We start from the raw sequence: 25,054 nt of genomic DNA, 5'->3' as shown, positions 1-25,054 counted from the left end.
ATGTGCATTTTTTTGTTTGCGTTTTTAGTGCGTTTGCGTTTTTTTGTGCATATGGTTTTTCTAGTGTTTTCCTGTGGTTTGATGGGTCTGCGATTCGCACAAATAAAACGCATATGCATTTTGTATGCGTTTTTAGATTGCGTTTTATGCAAATCACTAGGAAGACGACAGGAAGTGGAAATACACCACAAACCAATTTTAAAAAATGCATATAAAAACGCATGGAAAACACAATACATTGCGTTCCCATTGACTTTCATTATGTGCATTTTTTATGCGTTTTTGAATATCATGCACCAAAACCAGCGTTTTTAAAAATGCATGCATACAAAACGCATATGCGTTTTTTCCTGCGCCACATAGACTTCCATTAGCGGCAAAAACTCAGCATTTTCTGCAACGCTAGCGTTTCTGCTATGTGTGTTCCCAGCCTGAACGTGTACCAGAGATGATTAGACTTAAAAGATTTATACATACCTGGGGCTTCCTCCAGCCCCCTCCGCACGGATCGCTCCCACACCGTCCTCCGTCTCCTCCTTCTCTCAGTAGAAGCCCTATAAGTTTGGGCAGTTGGCACATGCACAGTGCGGTTGCGTGCGACCCCGTCTCGCTCCCGCGGCTGGAGCATTCTGCGCCCAGTAGTACTGCGCAGGGGCAGAACACTCCCAGCAACGGGAGCGCTTTGGGGCCTGCTGGCGCGGTCGGCCATGCCCAGTGCACCCCGACCGGCTAAACTTACGAGGCTTCTACCGAGAGAAGGTTAAGGGCGGAGGAAGGCAGCGTGGGAGCGATCTGTGCAGAGTGGGCTGGAGGTTTGTATAAAACTTTGAAATCTAATCGTCTCTGGTTTCCTTTAAGCATGCATGTGCTTGACTTCTGTAACCAGGGGTTGCTCAATGCATGATACAATATTCCCCAGGGCAAATCTAAAAAGCCTGGAAATGTTACTTTAAATGAGCAAAAAAAAAATAAAAAGTGGCAAAAGAAAAAAAAGTAGCTAAAAGGGAAACCGTTTGGTGACAGTACCAATAAAGTAACACATTACACCCAGTGGCGTCTCTCTTGTTGCTAAGCGACCCCTTCCTTCCGCAGCTCTTTTTTTCAGCCACTGCGCACGCGCACTCTCCTCGCACAGCAGAGCCGCCGTTGCGCGTTTGAATTGAAGGGCTGTGATTGGTTGGGCGTCCCCTGGCTGGAAGCGCGCATTGGCAGGCACTGCCTGGCCTCTCGCTTGTGATTGGCTGAGGGGCGGGCTGAGCATCCCGGGCCCTGGGGACTCGCTGGCGCCATATTGGCTGCTGTGGGCTCGGTAACTGTCACAGTGTTTATCCCGGAAGCTCCTCCCCTGACAGCTGCCGCCACTGCTGCCGCTCAGTAGGCTACCCGTGTTCAGAAGCGACATCCCGGGCCAGACCGGCGGCGGCTGCTGCTTCCATGCTGAGCTCCAGGTGAGTCTCCCACCCTCTGCCGCTCAGCAGAGACCCTCTCACACAGGCAGCCCTGCATGTACCACCCCAGCACCTTAGTGCACTACATCTCCCAGCATGCATGGCTATGGGCACAGGGGGCTTCATACCACACAGCACCTCAGTGCACTACATCTCCCAGCATGCTTGGCTATGGGCACCGGGGGCATCCTACCACACAGTGGCACCACATCTCCCAGCATGCATGGCTATGGGCACAGGGGGCTTCCTACCACACAGTGGCACTACATCCCCCAGCATGCATGGCTATGGGCACAGGGGGCTTCATGCCACCCCTGTCAGTGGCACTACATCTCCCAGCATGCTTGGCTATGGGCACAGGGGGCTTCATGCCACCCCTGTCAGTGGCACTACATCCTCCAGCATGCGTAGCTATGGGCACAGGGGGCTTCATACCACACAGTGGCACCACATCTCCCAGCATGCTTGGCTATAGGCACAAGGGGGCTTCATTCCAAACAGTGGCACTACATCCCCCAGCATGCATGGCTATGGGCACAGGGGGCTTCATGCCACCCCTGTCAGTGGCACTACATCTCCCAGCATGCTTGGCTATGGGCACAGGGGGCTTGATACCACACAGTGGCACCACATCTCCCAGCATGCTTGGCTATAGGCACAAACGGGATTCATACAACCACAGTGAGGCCTAGTGCACACCAGAGTGTTTCCGCTGCGGTTTGCGATCCGCTTGCGGGTGTGGATCCGCTAGGGTAATGTATTTCAATGGGCTGGTGCACACCAGAGCGGGAGGCGTTTTGCAGAAACGCATACTCCCGGGCTGCAGCAGATTTTGGATTGCGGATGCGTTTCTGCCTCAATGTTAAGTATAGGAAAAACGCAAACCGCTCTGAAAAATGGCACTTCAGAGCGGTTTGCCGGCGTTTTTTGTTACAGAAGCTGTTCAGCTTTACTGTAACAATATATGAAATCTACTACACCAAAAACGCTTCACAAAACCGCAAAATGCTAGCTGAAACGCTACAGAAAAAGAAGAAAAAGCGTTTCAAAATCTGCTAGCATTTTGCAGATCTGCTAGCGGTTTTTGGTGTGCACCAGGCCTTAGGCCTGGTGCACACCAAAAAACGCTAGCAGATCCGCAAAATGCTAGCAGATTTTGAACCGCTATTTCTTATTTTTCTGCAGCGTTTCAGCTAGCGTTTTGCGGTTTTGTGTAGCGGTTTTGGTATAGTAGATTTCATGTATTGTTGCAGTAAAGCTGTTACTAAACAGCTACTGTAACAAAAAACGCCTGGCAAACCGCTCTGAAGTGCCGTTTTTCAGAGCGGTTTGCGTTTTTCCTATACTTAACATTGAGGCAGAAACGCATCCACAATCCAAAATCTGCAGCAGCCCGGGAGTATGCGTTTCTGCAAAACGCCTCCCGCTCTGGTGTGCACCAGCCCATTGAGATACATTACCCTAGCGGATCCGCACCCGCAAGCAGATCGCAAACAGCAGCGGAAACGCTCCGGTGTGCACTAGGCCATAGTGTCTATACATCTCCCAGCATGCGTAGTTCCTTCCAATATTTGCATTAGCCTGTGTTTGGTAGGGAGTAGAGCTCCTGTGGAAAATGTCAGCACATTGCGTTCCCATCGTGTTTGCGTTGGGCATTTTTTGACACTTTTTTTTTTTCCCCCTTTCTGGCAATTTCTGTGAGTTGGGCAGTTTTGGTAAGCGTTTTTGTAAACTCTTTTGCAAAGCAATTCCACTTTTCACTTCCTGACGTCAGTCAGGAAGTGAACTCTTTGATCCGGAAAAGAATAATTACAATGTATTTATTCTTAAAAACGCAAACTCAATCGCTGCACAAAGCGATTTTTGAGCGTTTTGCATTTTTCCTCTGCCTTCCATAGAGACAAATAGCCTCAAAAATGGTCCATGCAGCGCTTCTCTGAGTGGATCTGAAACAACCGCTCAGATGTGAACTCTCTCATAGAGAAACATCGCTTAAAAAAACTCCAAAAAAGTGCCTCCAGTGTGAATGAGCCCTTAAAGAGAACCCGAGGTGTGTTTAAAGAATGTTATCAGCATACAGAGGCTGGATCTGCCTATACAGCCCAGCGTCTGTTGCTATCCCAAAGCCCACTAAGGTCCCTCTGCACTCTGCAATCCCTCATAAATCACAGCCATGCTGTGAGGCTGTGTTTACATCTGTAGTGTCAGTCTCAGCTGCTCCACCGCCTCCTGCATAGCTCCGGTCCCTGCCCCCGTCCCTTCCCTCCAATCAGCAGGGAGGGAAGGGATGCAGGCGGGGACTGGAGTTCTGCAGGAGGCGGGAGAGCAGCAGACTGACACTATAGAGATAAACACAGCCAGCTCTGACAAGCTGTGTGTCAGCAGCGTGGCTGTGATTTATGGAGGGATTGCAGAGTGCAGGGGGACCTTAGGGGGGTTTGGGATAGCAACAGAGGCTGGGCTGTATAGGCAGATCCAGCCTCTGTATGCAGATAATATTCTTCAAACCCACCTCGGGTTCTCTTTAAGCTGGCCATACACTAGGCCGATTACCCGCCGATCGACAGCAGATTCGATCACTGGGATCGAATCTGCTGTCACATCGTTCACGCTAAACGCTAAATTTCGATCTATTTCGTCCGGAAATAGATCGGTCCCTTCAACGCTCCGTGTGGGAAATTACCGCCGATCGCCCGCAGGTAAGGAGCGCATCGCTTGCGGCGTACGATCGACGCAGGTATACATTACCTGAAGCTGGCTCCCGGCATCTTCTCCGCATCACCTCCCGGCTGGCATCTTCTCCGCATCACGGCATCCGGGTATAACTTCCTGTGTCGCTGCAGTGACAGTGGAAGTACAAATAGAGGGCGCTCTATTTGAACTTCTGCTGTCACTGGAGTGACAGAAAGTTATACGCGGATGCCGTGATGCGGAGAAGATGCCCGGGACCAGGCTTCAGGTAATGTATGCGGGGGGGACAGCGGCAGCTCAGCAGATGGCTGAAATCGATTCACAATCTGTTTGCGATAAAGGCAGCCATACGATCCCTCTCTGATCAGGTTCGATCACAGAGGGATCTATCTGCTGGTCGAATCTGATGGCACATCGACCAGTGTATGGCCACCTTAAGAGTACATACATAAGATCCATCTTCCTGGTCTACCACTATGCAGCATTCCATGTCCCCCATTCCCTCCTACTTTGGTAATGCCTGTATGAATCTTTGTCATGCCAATAAAGCTAGATTTGATTTGATAAAATTCCAGCTAATATTGATTGTGCCACTACCAACTTTTTTCATTGCAGTACAAAGCTATTGATGGTGTAATGCTACCTCTTATAACTCCCCACACCCACCCCACCAAAACTCTTACTATCACCCGTTTGATGAGATCGAGAATGGCCTTGTTTGATAAGGCCTTCATTTTGCATAGATTTTTGTGCGTTTGGTTTGATCAAATCTAAACCCTGGTATACACACACTAGGATTGTCATCTGCTGTCCATCGAATTTTCTGTGATCAGCAAATCCATTCTTTTGCCGACTATGGATGGTCAATGATGAGCTAATAATTCTGATTTCAAAATGTATGCAGCATGCGAACAGGCAAATCAAACGGAATAGCTGCTGCATTTCTTTGGAACATTTCCAAGCTGCATGAATATGCATTAAGTGTGAATCTACTTAGAATTATGACCATGTCATTGGCCATCCCTGCTGCTGACCAGTTGGAAACCATTTATATAAGATAAGTCAATAACCTGTTAACACAAACTGCACTTAGAAACGTGTCAAGTTTGTTTGTGTCCCTGTCCTGCAAATAGGACATACGGGTACATCCTGTCAATCAGTGGTGAGTTCCCGCGCTCCTGCTGCTCGTTTTTATCGCCGGACTTTCTCAGGAGGGATTGGTGAATGGGAGGGAGGGATTGGTGAATGGGAACATGTGTTCCCGAACCCATTCAAAGTACCTGTGAATGACTAAGCATGGCTCCAATCAGGAGCCATGTTCATTTATCAAAATAAAAGTAAAAAGTAGAATAAAAAAACACTTCCTGTGCACAGGATTAAGTGTGCAGCACTAGTTTAAAAAAAAAACCCATTAAAATACATAAAATTAATTCTGTATGGTTTTTAACCCCTTCTAAACTCCCCACTTCCCCCAGGAACAGCTACTGCACCTGTGTGTAGGTTCATTTGTCATTCTCGTCCAATTGACTACCAGTCGGGAAAGGCCTTAAGCCTGGTACATAAATTTAATTTTGAATGGCCAATTGCACCTCTTCCGCGTTCAGTGTTCTCCCCAGAATTTTTTTCCAGCCGGGTGGCATGAAAAACTAGCCGGGTGGGGCAAGATGAGAGAATGCAGGGTCAGCACTTTTCTGCACAACTCTGTTTACAGCAGAGGTGAGCCGATGACAGCCGGGTGGTCACTAAAACTAGCCAGGTGGAGCACCCGGCTAAAAGAGCCTGGGGGGAACACTGCGTGTTGTATGAGGGAAAATCTGTTTATATTCAAAATCTGTTGTCCTGCACACTACATGGAGATGGTAAGATTGGTCAGTCATTGCTCAAAAAAAAATTCCCCAGGCTTTTGGGGAAGCAGAAATACTCCCAACAAAACAAAGAAAAAAACTGCAACTTCCATTCAAAGACCACTACTGTATTAAAGTTTGCTGTTAGTTTCTCCTTGTGATCGCTATCACAGCAGATACCTAGGCATTACTGATAGGCCTGTTACCCTCTGACTTATGTGAGTGCACAATATAGTGCACGCAGCTGCATTGTGTTAATGGATTTACACTACGATTGGTTTTATGTTTTTTTTACCTTTGCATAATATGGAATTGGAATAAAACGGTTTGAATTGAGCAAGAGTGATAGAATTGTACTGGCTTAAACACTGTAGACCCACAATGAGGTGGCCTGCATCTGGATATTGATACTGATAGTGGAGAGAACATATATTTGACTAGACATTTTTTGTTTTGGATACAGTAATGTTTGGAAGATGAGGGAGCAGTCAGAGCCTGTGAAAGGTTTATTTTGCTGTCTACATCCCTGTCAGAGAGAATGAGCTATATTCACCAAAGTCTCATAAATGACCTATTTATCACCTAATTGATAAAAAAAAAATAACCTTTCAGCTCATTTACAAGCAAAAATACTGTATATACTCGTATATAAGCCGACCCTTGTATAAGCAGAGGTACCCACTTTCCCTCAGGAACCAGGAAAAGGTGATTGACTCACGTATAAGCCCCCTCCCCAGTATAGCCACTCCACAGTAGCCAGATGTTTATAGGTTGTTAATATTTTCTGTGTTATGGGTTTACTTCCAATTTCTGGTGATACAGCAGAAAATGAAGGGGATTTTACTCAGCAAAGACACATGCCTCAATCAAACCTTAACAGGTTCTCGCCATAGAATTGAAATAAACATTGGCTGGAGTCCTCTCACATCTTTTGTGTTATATTGCATATTGCAGGACATGAACACAAAGATGAGTGTGAGGAGTGTACAGTACCACAAGGAAGCCACACCCTCTTCTGGTGACACCCAAGTGAACATTAGGTAAGAGGTTTGGTGCTGATGGCCAAAAAAGCTGGCATCCGGCATGGAATACTGCAACTTTTTTGGGGGGGGGTGGTCCTGGAGTCGGAGAAAATGCACCGACTCTGAATTCTAATTTAGGGCTGGAATCCACTAGAGCTATTTTGTGAGCGTTTAGGGAGGTTTTCAAAACTCTAGCGATTTCCCTAAACGCTCAGCTAATGTTAATGGTTGGGCCAAATTCCACTGGAGCGATTACCAAAATCCCAAACGCAGGGCGTGCAGCATTTTTGAGCTTTTTGCGTTAGCGTTTCTGCAATGTAAAGTATATAAACGCTGGCGTAATCGCTCCTCAAAACCTACACAGCGATTTGCTAGCATTTTTAAATTACTGCACACTGTAAAAAAATGAAAATTCATTGAAAGGACCAATCAGAATTAAATTTGCAAATTGCTACACAATCGCTGGCAAAAAGCTTACGCCTTTTAAAATCGCTACCAAAATCGGCAGAAAATGCTCATGAAATCGCTTACAAAACGATTGCGATAGCGATTTGTAGTGGGTTCCAGGCCTTAAACCAGGCTTTCTCAACCAGGGTTCCTTAAGGTGAACCAGAGACGAAGCATCCTCATGTATTTTATTATGTATATGTATATGTATATATATATATATATATATATATATATATATATATATATATATATATATATATATATATATATATATATATATATATATATATATATATATATGTGTATATATATATGTATATATATATATATATATATGTATATATATATATATATATGTATATATATATATATGTATATATATATATGTATATATATATATGTATATATATATGTATATATATATATATATATATATATATATATATATATATATATATATATATATATATATATATATATATATATATATATATATATATATATATATATATATATATATATATATATATATATATATATATATATATATATATGTTGGAACATTAGACAAAACACCTACCTTGCTTTCTGACTCATTATTTACTGTTCGGATTGCTTTTTAGCAGCCCAGATAAAATCCCCGACTGAGCATTCAGTCTGGCTTTGCCATAATGACTCAGCTATAATGATTCCTGAGCAGAGCCACAAGGGGGCAGACTTGGGCTTGAAAAGACAGCATAGAAGACAGACTCAGCTATAATGATTCCTGAGCAAAGCCAGACTGAATGCTCAGTCGGGGATTTATCAGGGCTGGTAACAAGCAGGCTGAGCAGTGAAGGATGAATCAGAGAGCAGGGTAGGTGTTTTCTCTAATGTTCCCACTGATATATATGATAAATACATGAGGGTGCTTCGTCTCTGGTTCCCTTTAAAGGACACCAGAGCTGAAATCAATATGAAAAATGAGGGGGGGGGGGAGGGGGGAGCAGGCATGTATGGTGAGCTGTCCTGATGCTCACCGCCCCCCCCTTATCCATTCTGCCCCTCTGCTGCCCGTAAATGCCCTCCGGGACCTTCTTCTGGGTCGGTGGAGTTGGAGATCACTGGCGCCATGCGCAGAGCCCCCCTGGCAGTGGCTGCGCGCTGCCAGCGCAGGCGCAGTGATGCCCGAATCCGGTGACCCAGAAGAGGGTGTCGTAGGGCATTTACAGGCGGGGGGACAGAAGGGAGAGGGGGGGGATTGGGGGGAGAAACGGTGAGCATCAGGACAGCTCACCCCCATTTCTCATATTGATTTCAGCTGTGGTATCTTTGTAATATGTATTTTCGTACGTTACAAAAGAGTAATTTGTTGAACAAGTGCATTTGGGTGTTAACACATGTAACTATTGTAAGCTTGTATAGTATTGTACATGATTTTTAAACTCCCTTTGCTTATGGAATCAATTAATTGCTATGTTATTCATTTGTGGTTGATGACTATAAATTAAGTTACACAGTAGTACTATACTCTACATATGTACTCCCCACAGAGCTGTAGGGAATCCACGGAGAATGTTGTGCACATTGAACACAGAGGTGTTTTCTATCACCCATAAACCTGGTTCAGATCGTGCATGAAGAATGTGTAATAGAGGAAGAATCTCCTCATTCCCCTGCAGAGTACCTGCACATCACTCTTACATGTACCCACAGTCACATTGCCTAGTCCCTGATAGATGTTCTTTGTTCCTGTTTGCACCCTCTACATGCACTCTTACCAAAGACTAGCTTTGGTAGCGATGAAATGCCTTTTATGTTACATACTTTCAATCGACAAGATTGCTCTGTTTAAATTAGAGAAGCCAGAAGATTTTTGTGCCTACTCCACAGCCCTGTGACTGGGGGCATGTGCTAAGTTGGTCAGCGGCATGCTGATATTTCTGTCTTGGGTGCAACTTTAAAGTAATCCTTGCAGAAGGGAACAAGAGGAGTTATACTTACCTGGGACTTCCTCCAGCCCCCTGTAGTCTGTCAGTTCCCTCTATGTTCTCCCTTAACGCTCCGCTGTGAAGTCTGCAATGCAACTGGGTTGCGGGCCACTGTGTAGCAGTGCTCAGTAGTCAGCGATTTAGCCGGGGAGGTTTGGGGTACATTTAAGTATTTATATAGCGCCGCCATATTACACAGTGCTGTACAGTTGTATATTGTCTTGTCACTAACTGTCTCTCTGAGGGGCTCACAATCACATCCCTACATTTACATTATAAATGGAAAGAGGAACTAGTCACAACAAATGATAGGATTCTGTGTTTGCTGACTTATGATGATGATTTTACAGAATGTGGTGACATGACGAGATATGAATAAATGTGTTTTTGTTTTTTTTGTTTCAGCATGAGAGATGGCTTTCCCCTGTGTTTCCTGTTTCTTGTTTTCTGACAGATCCGATCAGTTTTCCAATTCATTTTCCGATCGATTTTGTGCAGGAGTGATCGGAAAATCAATCGGACCTATCAAAAAATTGTCAATTTGATCAGTTGGGAAACTGCATGGCGTGTACCAGGCCTAACTGTCTTGCTGCTGCTATAAAGTCTAATATGCCTCATTTTTTTTGACTGCAAGACGCACCTAGGTTTAGAGGGCAAAAATCGGGAGGGCGCCTAAAGCTTGTGCCCCTCCCTCTGGACGAAGGAGTGGCTTCAATTGGTCGGTGGAGCTAGTAAAAAGCATTGCAAACAGGCAGTCTCGGGCATTGGGGGTCATTAACCCTCTGGGCGATACACTTATATCGCCCAGGAGGTGGCGCAGCACTATTTTTAAATTTTTTTTTTTATTTTTTCAATCCTGTAGCGAGCCCAGGGCTCGCTACATGATAGCCGCAGCGCAGCGGCATCCCCCCACCCACTCCGATCGCCTTCGGCAATCAGAACGGGATTTCCTGCTCACCTTCCCCGTCGTCATGGCGACGGGGCGGGTTGACGTCACCGCCATGGACGTCGTGATGTCAGAGGGAGTTCCGATCCACCCCTCAGCGCTGCCTGGCACCGATTGGCCAGGCTGCGCAAGGGGTCGGGGAGGGCTGCGTGGCAAGGCGGGTAGCGGCGGATCGGCGGCGATCGGACGTTACACGCAGCTAGCAAAGTGCTAGCTGCATGTAACAAAAAAAAAATTATGCAAATCGGCCCACCAGGGCCTGAGAAATCCTCCTGCGCGATATACCCCGAGCTCAGCTCGGGATTATCGCTCAGGAGGTTAAGAATCTGACAGGATGGATCTTTAACGATGCCTGAGCAATATCGATCGCCAGCTGCTGTACACGCATACCAATCGGCGTCTGAAACGGTCGTTATCGGCTGTTTCAGGTATCAATTATCTTATGTGTGTATGCAGCTTAACATGCATATCCTTGCTGATCTAAGAAATGGCACAGCTTCCACTTCCTTCCTGGTTGAGCGGTGATTTGCAGTTTTTATTTTGCACAAATCTTTACTAATGATTTTTGTAAACATACTTTCCATGCGTTCCTGATTAATCTCCTCCTTTCTTTAGAAACATGTCAAGCAGGATGCTTCCGATTAACTTCCCTTCAACCAAAACTGTGCTGTGGGATGCCACGCCCATGGGAGACGCAATAGGGCTGCATTTTAGCTATTACAGGTAATGTTGTCTGTGTTCTGCAAAAAAAGAAAATATTAAAGCGGTATAAAACCCTGACATAATCTTCAATAAAAACATGTTTTCCTACTTTGTATATGCCATACGGTTTTCAGATTCGCATTTGTGCATAAGTATTATTATTCATTTAGAAATTATACGTTCCTAAAGTACACTTATTTTACACTGAGAGCTGACTTTGCATTTTATTTATAACTGCTTTATTCATCCTCTAACTTAATCAGAAAGCATTTATGCTTGTCGGACTTTGTTCAGGGGACCAGGCAGTGCGAGAGAAGGCTTTGTTTACATTTCTCACTTGATACAATTAAACACAAGATAACATTATGTTAAGTTCGGAAGCGCCAGCTCTGCTGGAAGGGAAGCTTCTAAAGCCTGTGTTAACCCTTTGAATGCAGTTCTAGTAAAAAAAAAAAAAAAAAAAAAAAATCTGGTTGTATATAATATGCTGTAAATATTCTATTATTAGAGCAAAGTAGAAATGCTGGGTTTCATTCCACTTTAATATAAAAAATAAATTGCTGTCGGCAGACTTTTGTACTAGATATTGATGGCTCTCCACTTATGTGATATTTTTTTTTTTTTTTTTTTGGCTGACATATTTAATTTTTAAACCATGCCAGGCAGTCCTGCTGACCCTCCACCTCTAATACCTTTACCCATAGATCCTGAATAAGCATGCGGATCAGCTGCTCTGACTGAATTAGTTGCAGGCTTGTTTCAGATGTGTGATTCAGACACTACTGCAGCCAAAGAAATCAGTTTAAGAATGGACGCTCGGCAGCTGGCCGCATGCAGGGCTGTAACACACACACACACACACACACACACACACACACACACACACACACACACACACACACACACACACACACACACACACACACACACACACACACACACACACACACACACACACACACACACACACACACACACACACACACACACACACACACACACACACACACACACACACACACCCTCACTGGCGCAAACCATGCATCCGCGCCTGTCTATGACTGCTGCCCGGTTAAAAAACTGTTTCTTGTCTCTCCTGGTAAAATCTAAGGCCCGGGATACCAGAAACATCCTATTTAGGGTCAGAACTGCAGATAGAATTATCTCATCAGTCTATTTTCACTTCAGGTTAACGTCAACATAAAAACTGTTACCATCATATGGTATTGTATCTGAGGCGCCCCATCCTGTATCGCCACCCCACAAGAAGAATATTTATCGCAGCCGTGCGGCGATGAATCCTGTTATCCACGTTGCAGATTTTTGTTGTAAAGCACAGTGCAGATAAGTTCCTCTAATGTTGTATCGTTATCCACTTGGCCACCACCTGTATGTGCACTCAAGGTGCAGAAAAGACAAAACAGGGATGCTCTCAGTGGAATTAAGTGTTCTCTTTATTTCTGGATAAAAAGGCAGACCAAGGTACAGGAGGTTACACTTACTTCGTGAGGGTCCTAATCCACTTAGGACCCCCTTCGGTGTATGGTACTATGGTACTAAGTTCCCTCACACAACGACCTCGGTATGTGCTGCCCGCTTTTGTCCCGACTAGTTTCAGCTGTCGCCGTTCTCAAGGGAAGTAAGCGGTTACATCACCTGAGGACGGCGACAGCCGGAATTAGTCAGCATCAGCCTGGAACTGTTCGCATCTTATTACTGTCTTTGCTCGCTGTATGTTGGGGTGACTTGTGGCTTTTTGCACCTGGTACATACTTTCTGTAAATATCAAATGAAGAGTTTTGATCTGGGTGCGGTGCTTTTTTTCATCGTGTTTTTGGTAAAGGAATGTGACATTAAAGGACAACTGAAGTGAGAGGGATACAGAGGCTGCCATATTTATTTCCTGTTCAACAATACCAGTTGCCTGGCAGCCCTGCTGGTCTTTTTGGCTGCAGTAGTGTGTGAATAACACCAGGAACAAGCATGCAGCTAATCTCCTCAGATCTGACAATGTCAGAAATACCTGATCTGCTGCATGCTTGTTCAGGGTGTATGGCTAAACGTAAAAGGGGCAGAGGATCAGCAGGGCTGCCAGGCACCTGGTATTGCTTAAAAGGAAATAAATATGGCAGCCTCCATATCCTTCTCACTTCAGTTGTCCTTTTAAAATGAAGGGTGATTGAAGTGATCGCTCAGATGATTGACATCTGTTGTTTCTCTCCATGTTCAGAAATCCTCACTTGATGGTGTCGGAAAAAGCCTTACGACTCTCCTATCGTCACGCTAAGACAGAAAGGAGAGTTTTCTACTGCTTCCTGCTGGGAACGTTCTCTGTGGATAATGGTAGGTCTGTTCTACACCTCTCACTGGTTATCAGCGAGCAGTGCATGATCCTAATTATCCATTGCAGTATTGCTGCTCTCTCAGTTGTATTGATAACAATTGGTCCACTGCATCCTTTTAATTTTCATAAACTTTTTTTGCCTTCGTTAGGGACCACTCCACACTCCACTTGTCAGTAATCCTGAGCATTTTTCTGTGCGGGAAAAGTCTGCACAGAGCAGCCCTCAGAATTCGCATGCCGCTATGCGAATCGCCGCTAATGTATTTAATAGGGAAATCGCATGCGGTTTTGGCATGCGTATTTTACCGCGAGTTCGCTTGCGATTTCGCATAGGAACTAATGTTAAATCACACAGGCAGTGACATGGTTAAAATCGCATCAATACTAACCTATGCGAAATCGCGGTAAAATACACATGCGGAATTGCATCCGCATGCCATTTCGTCAGCGAGGAATAAGCGGCGATTCCGCACCGCACAAGTGGAAACTGGCTCTTAGAGTTCCCTAACCCTGTCCTCGAGGCCCACCAACAGTACTTGTTTTGCAGAAAACCACAAACATGCACAGGTGGGGTAATAAGTGTCTCAGAAGAGCTGATTAACTACCTCTGTGGATTTCCAGAAAATATGCACGGATGGTGGGCCTTGAGGACAGGGTTGGGGAACACTGCTTTTAAAGGGACTGTAAGCAATGGCTTAAAAAAAAATTAAAAAAAATAAAAATTGGGACTTGCCTTACCAGAGCTGGCAGCGGTACTGTGGAAAGCAAGAAGAGGATGCCGGGGGGCTGGAGGAAGCCCCAGGTAAGTCCCAATTTCATTTTTTCACTTCCTGACCACTGTGATTGGCTCACAGTGATCAGAGGGTCAGTAGCCAATGAAATCTGCCCCTTACCGAGGTACAGCACAACTGAGTTATGTGCCGACAGGGATGAGCTACTGCTGTCTCCCAAATTATATTTTTACTACTTGTCAACAAAATGCCTTTTGAACCACTAGCAAGCCGGAAAATACTCTTCTTAGGACTACTGCACACCAAGACCGCTTTTAAAATCGCCAGCGCTTTGAATAGCGCTCGGCTAATGTATTTGAATGGAGCACACCAGGGCGATGTGATTTAAACCCCCCCCCCCCCCCCCCCAAATGCGGGTCCTGCAGCATGTTTGCTGATTTCTGAGGCTGTTCAGCTTCAATGTTAAGTACAGGAAAGTGGAAAATTGCTCTGAAAAGCGCTAGATCAGATCTTCCAAGCGGTTTTTGTTACAGAAGCTGTTCAGTTACAGCTCTACTCTAACAAAATATAACAAAACGCTACTCCAAAACGCTCCAAAAATCACTAGGCGTGTTTAGAAAATCGCTCTACACATGCCTAGTATCGCTCTGAAAAATCACTTCAAATAGCACTAAGGGCCCATTCACACTTGAGCGTTTTGCCGGCAATTTCAGCAAAACACTCAAACGCTAGCGCTTTTTAAAACGCTAGGGTAATAAAAAGTCTATGGGCCTGTTCTAATTTGGGCAATGTGCACTAATCGCCGCAAATCGCCCCAAAACGCTAAACGCAAATGCGTAGCCTGCACCATTTTCACGGCGATCGCGTTACAGTGCTATAGAAGCGCAAAATGCGATCGCTAAACAATCGCCAGGTGTGTGGTGGTTTTTTTTTTTTTGGCGTTAATCACCAAAAAACGCTGGCGCAAATCGCTAGCAAAATCGCTAGTGTTTTGCGATTAGCAAGTGTGAACGGGTGTTTGCGGTTACGCTAGCACTTTTTGGTGTGCACCGGGCGTTTGTTCTAATTTTTATTTTAGTTTTTCACCTACTTTTTGGTACTTTTTCAAAGTTCTGAAAAGTTATTTTAAAGAGCTGCTGAAAAATTATCTAGGACAAAATTCAGGGGGAAATTTTAATTGAATAGGAGCCCCAGTGTTGTATTAGTAAAAGCCGTAATTAAATATTTAGTACTCATATGTTAAATGTAATTAAAAAAAGGTTTTTAGTTTTTCTGAATATCTGGCATGATCCTATTCTAGAAACATTTGTAAAACAAATCTAGCAGAAAGCAAATATTTTATACTGTTGCCACCTGTTAAAGTTGTATTATACACTAATGCTAGGTAAACGCCATGTAATTTCCTGTCATGATTGACGGGTCGAACTGATAATTTCCGACATGCTAGGCAACACCTCTTGCATTTCTGATTGGCTGGGTCAGAGAATGTTTGCATAATTACAGATGCTTTGTTTTCATTTGCCTCCAGATGAAGAGGGCGTGACCTTGACGCTCGATCGGTTTGACCCTGGTCGGGAGAAGCCTGGCAGTGCGGGGAAAGTCCCCTCTGCACTGTTACCTGGAGATGTTGTCATACCGTGTGCTGTCTCCAGTAGGGAGTGTGCAGGGAGCGTCTCTCTACACACCCCAGAGGAGATCACGTCGTCTTTCAAGGTGAGCTGTGAGACATCACTTCCTGAAGACTTGCGTGATGTTTCTAGCCAATTATCACACAGCAAAGAAAGCTGTGGTGCTTACAGTACTGCCGAGCAGCATTCTGCATATATGTGTACAAGGTTTAAAATGAACCAGAGACGAAGCACCCTCATGTATTTCACCATATATATCAGTGGGGACATGACAGTAAAGACCTACCCTGCTCTGTTTCATCCTTTACTGCTCAGCCTGCTTGTTAGCAGCCCGGATAAAATCCCCAACTGAGCATTCAGTCTGGCTTTGCTCAGGATTGCTCAATGATTCCTGAGCAAAGCCAGACTGAATGCTCAGTCGGGGATTTTATCAGGGCTGCTAACAAGCAGGCTGAGCAGTGAAGGGTGAAACAGAGAGTGGGGTAGGTGTTTTCTCTAATGTTCCCACTGATATATATGGTAAAATACATGAGGGTGCTTCGTCTCTGGTTCACTTTAGAGACGCTGAAGCAGGAAAAAAAAATTATGATATATTGAATTGGTTGTGTAGTACGGATAATTACTAGAACATTAGTAGCAAAGAAAATATTCTCATTTTTATTTTCAGTTATATAGTGTTTTTATAACATTGCATCATTCTTTAATATTTGCAATTTACACACTACTCTGCATTGTAAATGATGGTACAGAGCAGGACAGTGAACTTTTGAACTGCAGAGAAAAAGAAATTACAATGACTGACAGTTGAGATAACAAGCTTCAGAAGACAGAACTCTCTGCAACTTTTGTCATGGAGCTTAGTGGCTCTTTTGCATAGATAACTAATTTCCTAACTCTTCCTGTACTAGAAACAATATTAGACTTATGTCTCTGTTCCTAATGTTTTGTTTCTTGGCTGTACTACACATACAAATCATATCATTTATTTCCGCTTCAGTGTCTCTTTAATGCCTAGTATACATCATGCAGTTTCCCATCAGATGGAAGGTCGAATCGATAAGTTCTGACAGGTTCGATCTAATTTTGATTTTGTATAGAAGTGATTGGACTATCGATTAACAATCAGATAAGACCTGTTGGAAATAGTGATGGTCATGTCTAGGAGAACTCATGGAGAAGCATGTGATCAGTTTGATTGGTTGATAGAGATGTAATAATCTGATTTGCTAGTCATGTGCTAAAGCAGGATGTGATCACAGCAAATCAGGGCTTTGCAAATCTATCAGCTGATCAAACAAATCGCATGCTTTTCCACGAATTCTCCTAAATTGACCGTCACTAGTTGGAAATTGTCGATTTGACCGTCAGTCTGACAGGAAATTGCATGGTGTGTACCAGACGTAACACTCCTTTTTAAAGAGCGGATCAGTTCAGCTGGGCGCCCCATAGCAGCAATGCTGCGCGGGGCGCGTAGCGGTAATTCAAAGCTCGTGCCGCTGCCAGACCCCCAATTACTTCTCCCTCCGAGTTGTGACAACTAGGAGGGGGAATAGTATTTAACGTCGCCTCGGAGTTTTGTGGCAGCGGTGAGAGCCGTCATTCAGCTCTCCCCGCGCCGAACTGAGTGGCGCCGAGTTAATATGTACTCTTTAAGAGTACCTAAGCTTGCTTTCTTGAGAAAAGAAACACTACAGAGGAAGATAGCTGGGCTACTACTTCATGTAGAAAATTCAGTAAATTGTTAGTAAAGACAGTGCCTGTCCTTAAAGTACCCCTGAACGGGGTTTTGAATTATATACCTTTTAGAGCACGATCCTCCTCTCCCTCCAGCTCCCCCTCTATCTCCCACTGTACTGAGGCTTTTGGATTGGGTTGGGAGGAAGTGTCTGTACTTCCTCCTCTGTGCCCGTCCTTAGCTCCGCCCCTGCATTCGCCACTTATAGCTCCCGATGTCAGTACTGCACACAGCGCGCAGGGGAGCAGCGCTGTGTGCGAGATTGTGGTAATTGAAGTCAGAATGATAGTGTACTAATATACACTGTCCTGACTTCAATTATCACTAGCCCGCACACAGCGCTGCTCCCCTGCGCGCTGTACTGACATCGGGAGCTATAAGCGGCGAATGCAGGGGCGGAGCTGAGGACGGACAGAGAGGAGGAGATACAGACACTTCCTCCCAGCCCGTAATAGACGTTCTGCTCACGTGGAAGATTTTGACTGAGCAGGACTGGGGGCGCTGAAGGGGGTGCAAGGTGCTATGAGGCATGTCGCAGCACATGAAGTTAAACAGGAATTATGAGTATATCGATTTTAACCCAGTTCAAGCATACTTTAATATTTGCTAAATTTGCATAATCCTGTATCAGCTCACTTATTTGGCCTAGTTAAAATCGGGATGTAAATTTGATTGACCCAGTTGCAAGTTGCAGACAATATGCATCTCATTGACATCTTTGATAATAGCCAGGTGCAGCACAAAAGAATGTGTGAAATTCTGCATGTTCCGTACATATATTTTATGGCCCCCAGTGTTCTCCCCAGAATTTTTTTTTCCAGCCGGGTGGCATGAAAAGGTAGCCGGGTGAGGCAATATGAAAGAATGCAGGGCCGGTGCTTCTTTGCGCAACTCTGCTTATAGCATAGGAGGTGAGCCGATGACAGCCGGGTGCTCACAAAAACTAGCTGGGTGGAGCACCCGGCTAAAAGAGCCTGGGGAGAACACTGGCCCCATATTATATGTTTACTACTTAGGTAGATATAGTGATATAGGGGGGTAAGAAAAAAAAATAAGGTAGCCATACAAGGTTTCCTCTTCAGATGTTTTAATTTGAATCTTCTCAATGGCTTAAAAAATCAAAACAATCCACCATCCGCTACTCAACCAAGATGAAAAATTAAGGAAATTCCCTCCAATAATAAAAATTATGCTAAAATTTTCTATACGATTAGTGTAGCAGTGAGCAGTTATATTTACTTGTTCCGGACGGCTACTTCTCTTCCTCCATCGGGGGCTCTGAACTCTCGGGAGGTCTTCGGTATCCTAGTCACATGATATGATATGACATGTGATCAGAATCCAGGAGACATTCCAGTGCCAAACAGTGGTGGAAGAGGTGTGATGGACAAGACTCTTCCATCACCCCTCTTCCACTGTAACGCTGACTTGGTCTTCTGGATCCCGATCATGTGATCAGAACTGAGAAGACATGTCGGGAGTACGTTGTCGCCGGTGGAGGAAGAAGAAGCCGATCCAGCTGTCCGGACAGGTATGTCCGAGAGCTCCCTGCTGCCACCAAATTCCCTGCCGAGCCTGCCAGGCCGAGGGAGGCACACTTCCCCAGCTGCAGGAAAAATTCCACCATTTGACTGCTAAAGGGTTAATGGTAAAACTGTAAAAAATCGATCATCTTTGGTTGAGGCTGGGTTCACATGTGGCCTAGCGTGAAAGGCTGCGTTTTATGTTAATGTTGTGTGCTTTTATTTAGCGATTTTGGTGTGTTTGCGGTGCATTTATATGCATTAGCGGTTTGCATATACAAAACTCATATGCGTTTTATATTACCATTTATGCAAATCGCTTGGAAGACCACAGGAAGCAAAAATACAGCAAAACATTTTTTTTTTGGGGGGGGGGGGGGGGGGGGGGGACGCATATAAATACAAACCGCATACCATTGCGTTTCCATTGACTTTCATTATGTGCGTTTTGGCAGAGTCCCTGCATATTGTGCAACAAAACCAGCGTTTTCGGAACGCATACTGTAAATCGCAGGTCTCTGTGTTTTTTTTTCCTGCGTGCCATTGACTAACATTGCTGCATAAAACGCATCGTTTTACGCAAAGGTAGCGTTTCTGCTATGTGTGCACCCTGCCTAAATACTGATTTTCAAAAAATTAAGTATAATTGCTTAGACCTTAAAGCCCAATGAATCTAAGGCCTAAGACACTGCAGAGCACTTTGCTGTCTGGCAGCGATGCGTCCACGTTCCATACACTTGCATTAAATTCAAAGCAATAGCTATTTTACCACGATTTTTATGCAAGTAAAAAAAAAAACCCGACGTTGTGCTGACGGTCAGCAAAGCATTATGCAGTGTGTCTCCGGCCTCACACGGTCTTCCACTCTCCAAAAAACCCTTTCCCATACTTGCCTCCGAATGCTTTCATCTTCAGTGCCATTTGGCAAGGCCGGTATGGCGCTGAAGTCACATTTACCCCAACCCATTGATGGGTCACATTGCAGAAAATGTCCATACAAGTTGGGACTATTGTTGGGTCCGACACAAGTCAGGTTGTTTTCTGTTACGTCCATTCTCTAAAGCATTCAAAAAGTCCTAAGCATGGTCTGGAATGTACTCTGTATTTTTTTTAGTTTTTTTTCTGAAATAATTGTTTAGTATACTATATTGCTTGTGTATGTTTCCTGCCGTAGCTGTGATCCGCTGTTTGTTTTTTATGACTGTTATTTCCTCCCCCTCTCTCTTCTCATCTCCACATCCCCGGTACAAAGCCGATCTAGTCTCCTCTGTATGTCAAGTAGACGGAAGGAGCTGGAAATTACCGCCATCGGCCTTTAATTGTATTGTCTTGCAGATGAAAAAGAAGTTCTTGTGCCTCTTTTTTTTGTTTTGTTTTAAGGGTCTGCAGAGCCATCTCCACTGCAAAGAAGCCTTGGATCTCTCCAAATTGCTCGCCGTGAGAGCGCACATCACTTACTGGGAGAACATGGACAATCTTCACTTTGATCTCCGCTGGGCGGCTGTCACGGTAGCGAATACCTTTGAAAGCACTCCCGTAAAGCCTGTCCCAATTATACCCACCGCCCTGGCCAGGAACCTGAGCAGTCACAATAATATTGCACAGCTTCAAGGAACGCACAAATGCGGGTAAGTAATAGAAAATAAATCCAAATGATACCGACGCATTTCTACAAAAGCTTGTCCTGACTGCGGAGACAAAGTGTTTTTTAAAGCGTATGTTTGTTTCTGTTCACCGAACACTCGATGGAATCTAAATTGGCTGCCTCTGCTGGAAAATACTTCTGCATGCAAACTACTGAGGAGAAGTGTACAGTGTATGTTGCATTGTATTCATATCATGGCTGGTGTATATTCTATTCCACTAGGCACTTTATTAGGAAGCATGTACACCTGTAAATGATATTTAATCAGCCAATCAAACCACAGCATTTCATTAAAATCATGTAGATACAGGTCTGGAGTTTGTTAGTGTTCCAATTGAGTAACGGGGAAAACATTTTTTTGACCATGACATGATTTTTGGTGCTAGGTGGACTGGTTTGAATAGTTCGTTAATTGCTGATTTAATGGGATTCCGATACACAGCAGTCTCTAGAGTTCTCTGAAAAATTAAGCTGATGGTAATTAAGCTGTAACACTGTTTCGTTTTCACAATGCTGAACTTCTGCTGAGGCCTAGGTCTTAGGGCCCGTTTCCACTGTTGCGACGCGATTTCGCCGGCATTCCGACGCTTGTAAAAACGCATGCGGATGCGTTTCCGCATGCGTTTTTACCCGCGATTTCGCGTGCGATTTCGCATGGCAGGGTGCCATGCGAAATTAACCATGACACTGCCAGGGCAAAATAACATTGAAAAAGGTGCGAAATCGCGGGTAAAAACGCATGTAACAAACGCATGCGTTTTTACTATTAAATACATTAGCGGCGATTCGCACGGATTCCCGACGCAGGCGAATTCTGTGGGTCCCGTCGTGCAGATTTGGCCCGCCGCCAAATCGCTCCCGCACGCCGCACATGTGGAAACAGCCCCGGCCACTTCAGTGTAACAAGCGAATACGCATCTCGTCGCCGCATGCGGATTCGCTATGGTGGAAACGAGCCCTTAAGCAATGCACCCGTCTGTGTCCCAGTTCTCCAGTATGTCCTCAGCAAGTTTCTCTCTGAGTCACTTACTACTCTCCATAGTACAGTTCATGCTGCTCATCTGCCCTCTCCATAGCACGGTACATGCTGCTCCTCCCCAACCCTCTCCACAGTACAGTATTTACTGCTTCTCTACCCCTCTTCTCTTCATAGTACAGTAAATTCTGCACCCGTACATCTCCTCTCTCCATAGTACAGTACATGCTGCACCCCTACCTTACCTCTATCCATAGTACAGTGCAAGCTTCTCTACTACCCCTCCTGACCTGACCCTACACTGCTCCTCTCTATCCAGCATGTAGAGTACATTACATGCTGTAATTACTTAAACATTATGTTATGAGTTTTGCTATAATCCAACTGAAATATAATGGAAAATATTGCCCTGCCATGGTGATAATGCGATCATGTGAAAAAGGGTCTTTCTCCTGAACAAACCTTAGCTATAATACAGCTGTGATTTAAAAAAGAAAATCATTGCCCAAACATAACACAGTGGAAATGTCCAGGTTACTAGGCCTACCCGTGTGATTCCTTGTGTTTTTGGAGATGAGCTTAAAGAACAACTGAAGCTAGAGGTATATGGAGGCTGCCATATTTCTTTCCTTTTAGCAGTACCAGTTACCTGGCAGCCCTGCTGATCTATTTGGCTGCAGTAGTGTCTGAATCACACCAGAAACAAGCATGCAGCTAATCTTGTCAGATCTGACAATGATGTCAGACACACCTGATCTGCTGCATGCTTGTTCAGGGGCTATGGCTAATAGTATTGGAGGCAGAGGATCAGTAGGCTAGCCAAGCAACTGGTACTGCTTAAAAGGAAAGAATTATGGCAGCCTCCATATTCCTCTTGCTTCAGTTGTCCTTTAAGTGCCGATGGAGTCCTGTGGCGTTTGAAGATTTCATCTTTGTTCTTTCTTTTTTACTTTTTATACTGTATGTACTTATATATTGTGCTTTTTTATTGTTGCAAATAGATATTTAACAATGGACCAAACTCGAAAATTGCTTCTTGTTCTGGAATCTGATCCAAAAGCCTATGCGCTCCCACTTGTTGGAATGTAAGTACTTTCTGTTTCAGGCAGGGAACACACTTGGCTGTTTTCGTACGCGTTTTCTGCACAGAAAAACTGAGAACTCATGTTAATCAATGTGCTAGTGCACACTTACTGAGTTGTTCGCGCGCAGAAAAAAAACTGACATTCTGCATCCTGATTCTGCACATTTTGTCAGTTTCTCTATCATTTACATCAGCTGCTGTGAAAAAACGCGCGCGTTTTCCTGCATGGAAACACACTTGATGTGCAGAAAAAGTATGCAGAAAAACGCACGCGGAAAACTGAAAGTCAAGTGTGTTCCCTGCCTCAACATTTTTATTGTTTAACCACTTCACTCCCACTGGCTATTTTACCCTTCGCGCCTACAACAATTTTCCCGTCAACACTCCTCTCATTCATTTGGCCATAACTTTATCACTGCTTAACACACCTAAATGATCTTGGGATTTTTTCCCTACCACAAATGAGGCTTTTGGGGGGTAATTGATTGATTTTCTGTGCATTTTAAAGGGAAAATCATGGAAAAAAATACACCATTTCTCCAATTCCATCCCCTATAGTTTTAAATACTGTCACATTATTATTATTATAATAAATATATATACATACATACATTCTATTATGTTAACTATGGGGGGCAGAGGAGGGAGGAAGAATGGGTTAATTTATTTTTATTTAATGTATGTACTGAAAATGTAGTTTAAGGGCCCGTTTCCACTGTCGTAAAAACCGCGCGTGGAAACTCTGCCATAGGGGATAACAGCGCCGCCGGCCGAATCGCTTGCCGTAGCGATTCGGCCGGAACCCCCTACAGAATTCGCGGCGGAGGCTGCGATTTCCATAGCCGTGCATGGCACGGCTCATGGGATTTGCCTGCGAACCCGCCCACCCGCTCAGTGCCGGCGTGCGTCTAAGACGCACGCCGCACTAGTGGAAACGAGCCCTAAATGTTGTTGTTTTTTTTTCCTATACCACTAGATGTCCCCACACTCTTTAGAACAGACTCTTTAGATCAGACCTTAAAGAGTAACTGTCAGGCTGCAGAAGCTAATTTAAACCTCTATTCTCCTGTGTTAAACAGTTTAGAAGGAAGCTCAAAAGCCATTAGTGAAGATAAAAATCTCAGTTACCTTTGATGTGTGCTTATCAGCAAGTCTGTTATAGACCCATAAAGACGCAAGCCGCATACTAAACTGCAAAGCATTCTGGGGCCCTCCCCTCGGCTGCTAATGAGACGTTACAGCAGCTTCTAATCAGTCCAGCGCGTAGCACTGATAAATCTCGGGGCAGAGTACTCTGCAGGAGTCAGCTATTGTTCCTAGCCACATGGCTCATTAATATTCACTGCACACTGTGTTGTTCAAGTAGGAGCTTATCTGTGATCAGGAAGCAGGCAGGACATGAAGACACATTTGACAGAAAAACATGGAGCCTGCCATGAGCTGTCAGGAGCATCTATCTCTGCATATACTATATACAAATTCTGTGAAATCCAAATGTGGACAGTGAAATGCATATGTAATGTAAGTACAGCCAATCTTTAGCTACTGATATATGTGTTTATTTTCTCTGAGACCTTATACCTAACAGCTCCTCTTTAAGGAATCATTGGGCTTAATTATAGCAAATCTGATGTACTTACCTGGGGTTTTCTCCAGCCGCTGGCAGCTATGTGTCCCACGCTGACCGCTCCTTTTGCAGCCACCGAGTCCCCGCATGGTGCAGAGGACAACCTCGAGGTCGTCCTTACTGTGTAAAGCGTCACTGTCAATCAAGCCCACGTTGTCCGGCGTACTGCGCAGGTGAGGTCGTCCTCTGCACCGTGCAGGGCCCCCGGGCCAGTGGCTGCAAACTGAGCTGTCAGCGTGGGACAGACAGCTGCAAGGGGCTGGAGAAAGCCCCAGGTAAGTAAATCAGATTTGCTATAATTATGCCTGATGATTCCTTTCAATGCACATAGGTAGTGTTTGTTACAGGAATGATTATTGGCTTCTCCTTGAAGCCATGATTCTTCCCTCACAGGCACTGCGATTGATGAATGAGAACGTGTTCCCTGAGCCAATCACAGATGTGTCGGTCTCGGCGGGTGCGAGCAGCGTGAGCTCGCGCTCCCGGCGGGAGGACGGAACGACACATAAACGTCCTGTTTGCCATAATCGGAAATGCAATTCGGATCGCCAGAGTGATGAGACAGCCAGTAGCTGACCGGGCGTTTTCCAAAGCCTGCAAGTACCGTTCTATCCACTAGGAAGCGTACGGCTAAGCCAGCATTTATGTAGCGTGTTACACAGCTGATTCAAAGCATTCACACAAACTG

General features: G+C 44.8%; 1 protein-coding gene across 1 annotated transcript in view; it reads left to right on the top strand.

Moving 5' to 3' along the window:
• The first annotated feature begins 1,256 nt into the window (after positions 1-1,256).
• STIL (STIL centriolar assembly protein) overlaps positions 1,257-25,054 on the top strand; it is a 61,360-nt gene continuing 37,562 nt past the window's right edge. The window contains exons 1-7 of the mRNA XM_068239036.1: positions 1,257-1,448; positions 6,938-7,023; positions 10,987-11,094; positions 13,304-13,416; positions 15,677-15,861; positions 20,415-20,662; positions 22,657-22,740. Of these exons, the coding sequence (XP_068095137.1) occupies positions 6,941-7,023; positions 10,987-11,094; positions 13,304-13,416; positions 15,677-15,861; positions 20,415-20,662; positions 22,657-22,740 (821 nt within the window). The 5' untranslated portion in view covers positions 1,257-1,448; positions 6,938-6,940. The remainder of the gene's footprint in view (positions 1,449-6,937; positions 7,024-10,986; positions 11,095-13,303; positions 13,417-15,676; positions 15,862-20,414; positions 20,663-22,656; positions 22,741-25,054) is intronic.

Source organism: Hyperolius riggenbachi, chromosome 6 (genome assembly GCF_040937935.1).
Source record: "Hyperolius riggenbachi isolate aHypRig1 chromosome 6, aHypRig1.pri, whole genome shotgun sequence".
NCBI lineage: Eukaryota > Metazoa > Chordata > Amphibia > Anura > Hyperoliidae > Hyperolius > Hyperolius riggenbachi.
The sequence above is the reverse complement of the archived record's forward strand: the minus strand, read 5'-3'. Positions and strand labels throughout refer to the sequence as shown.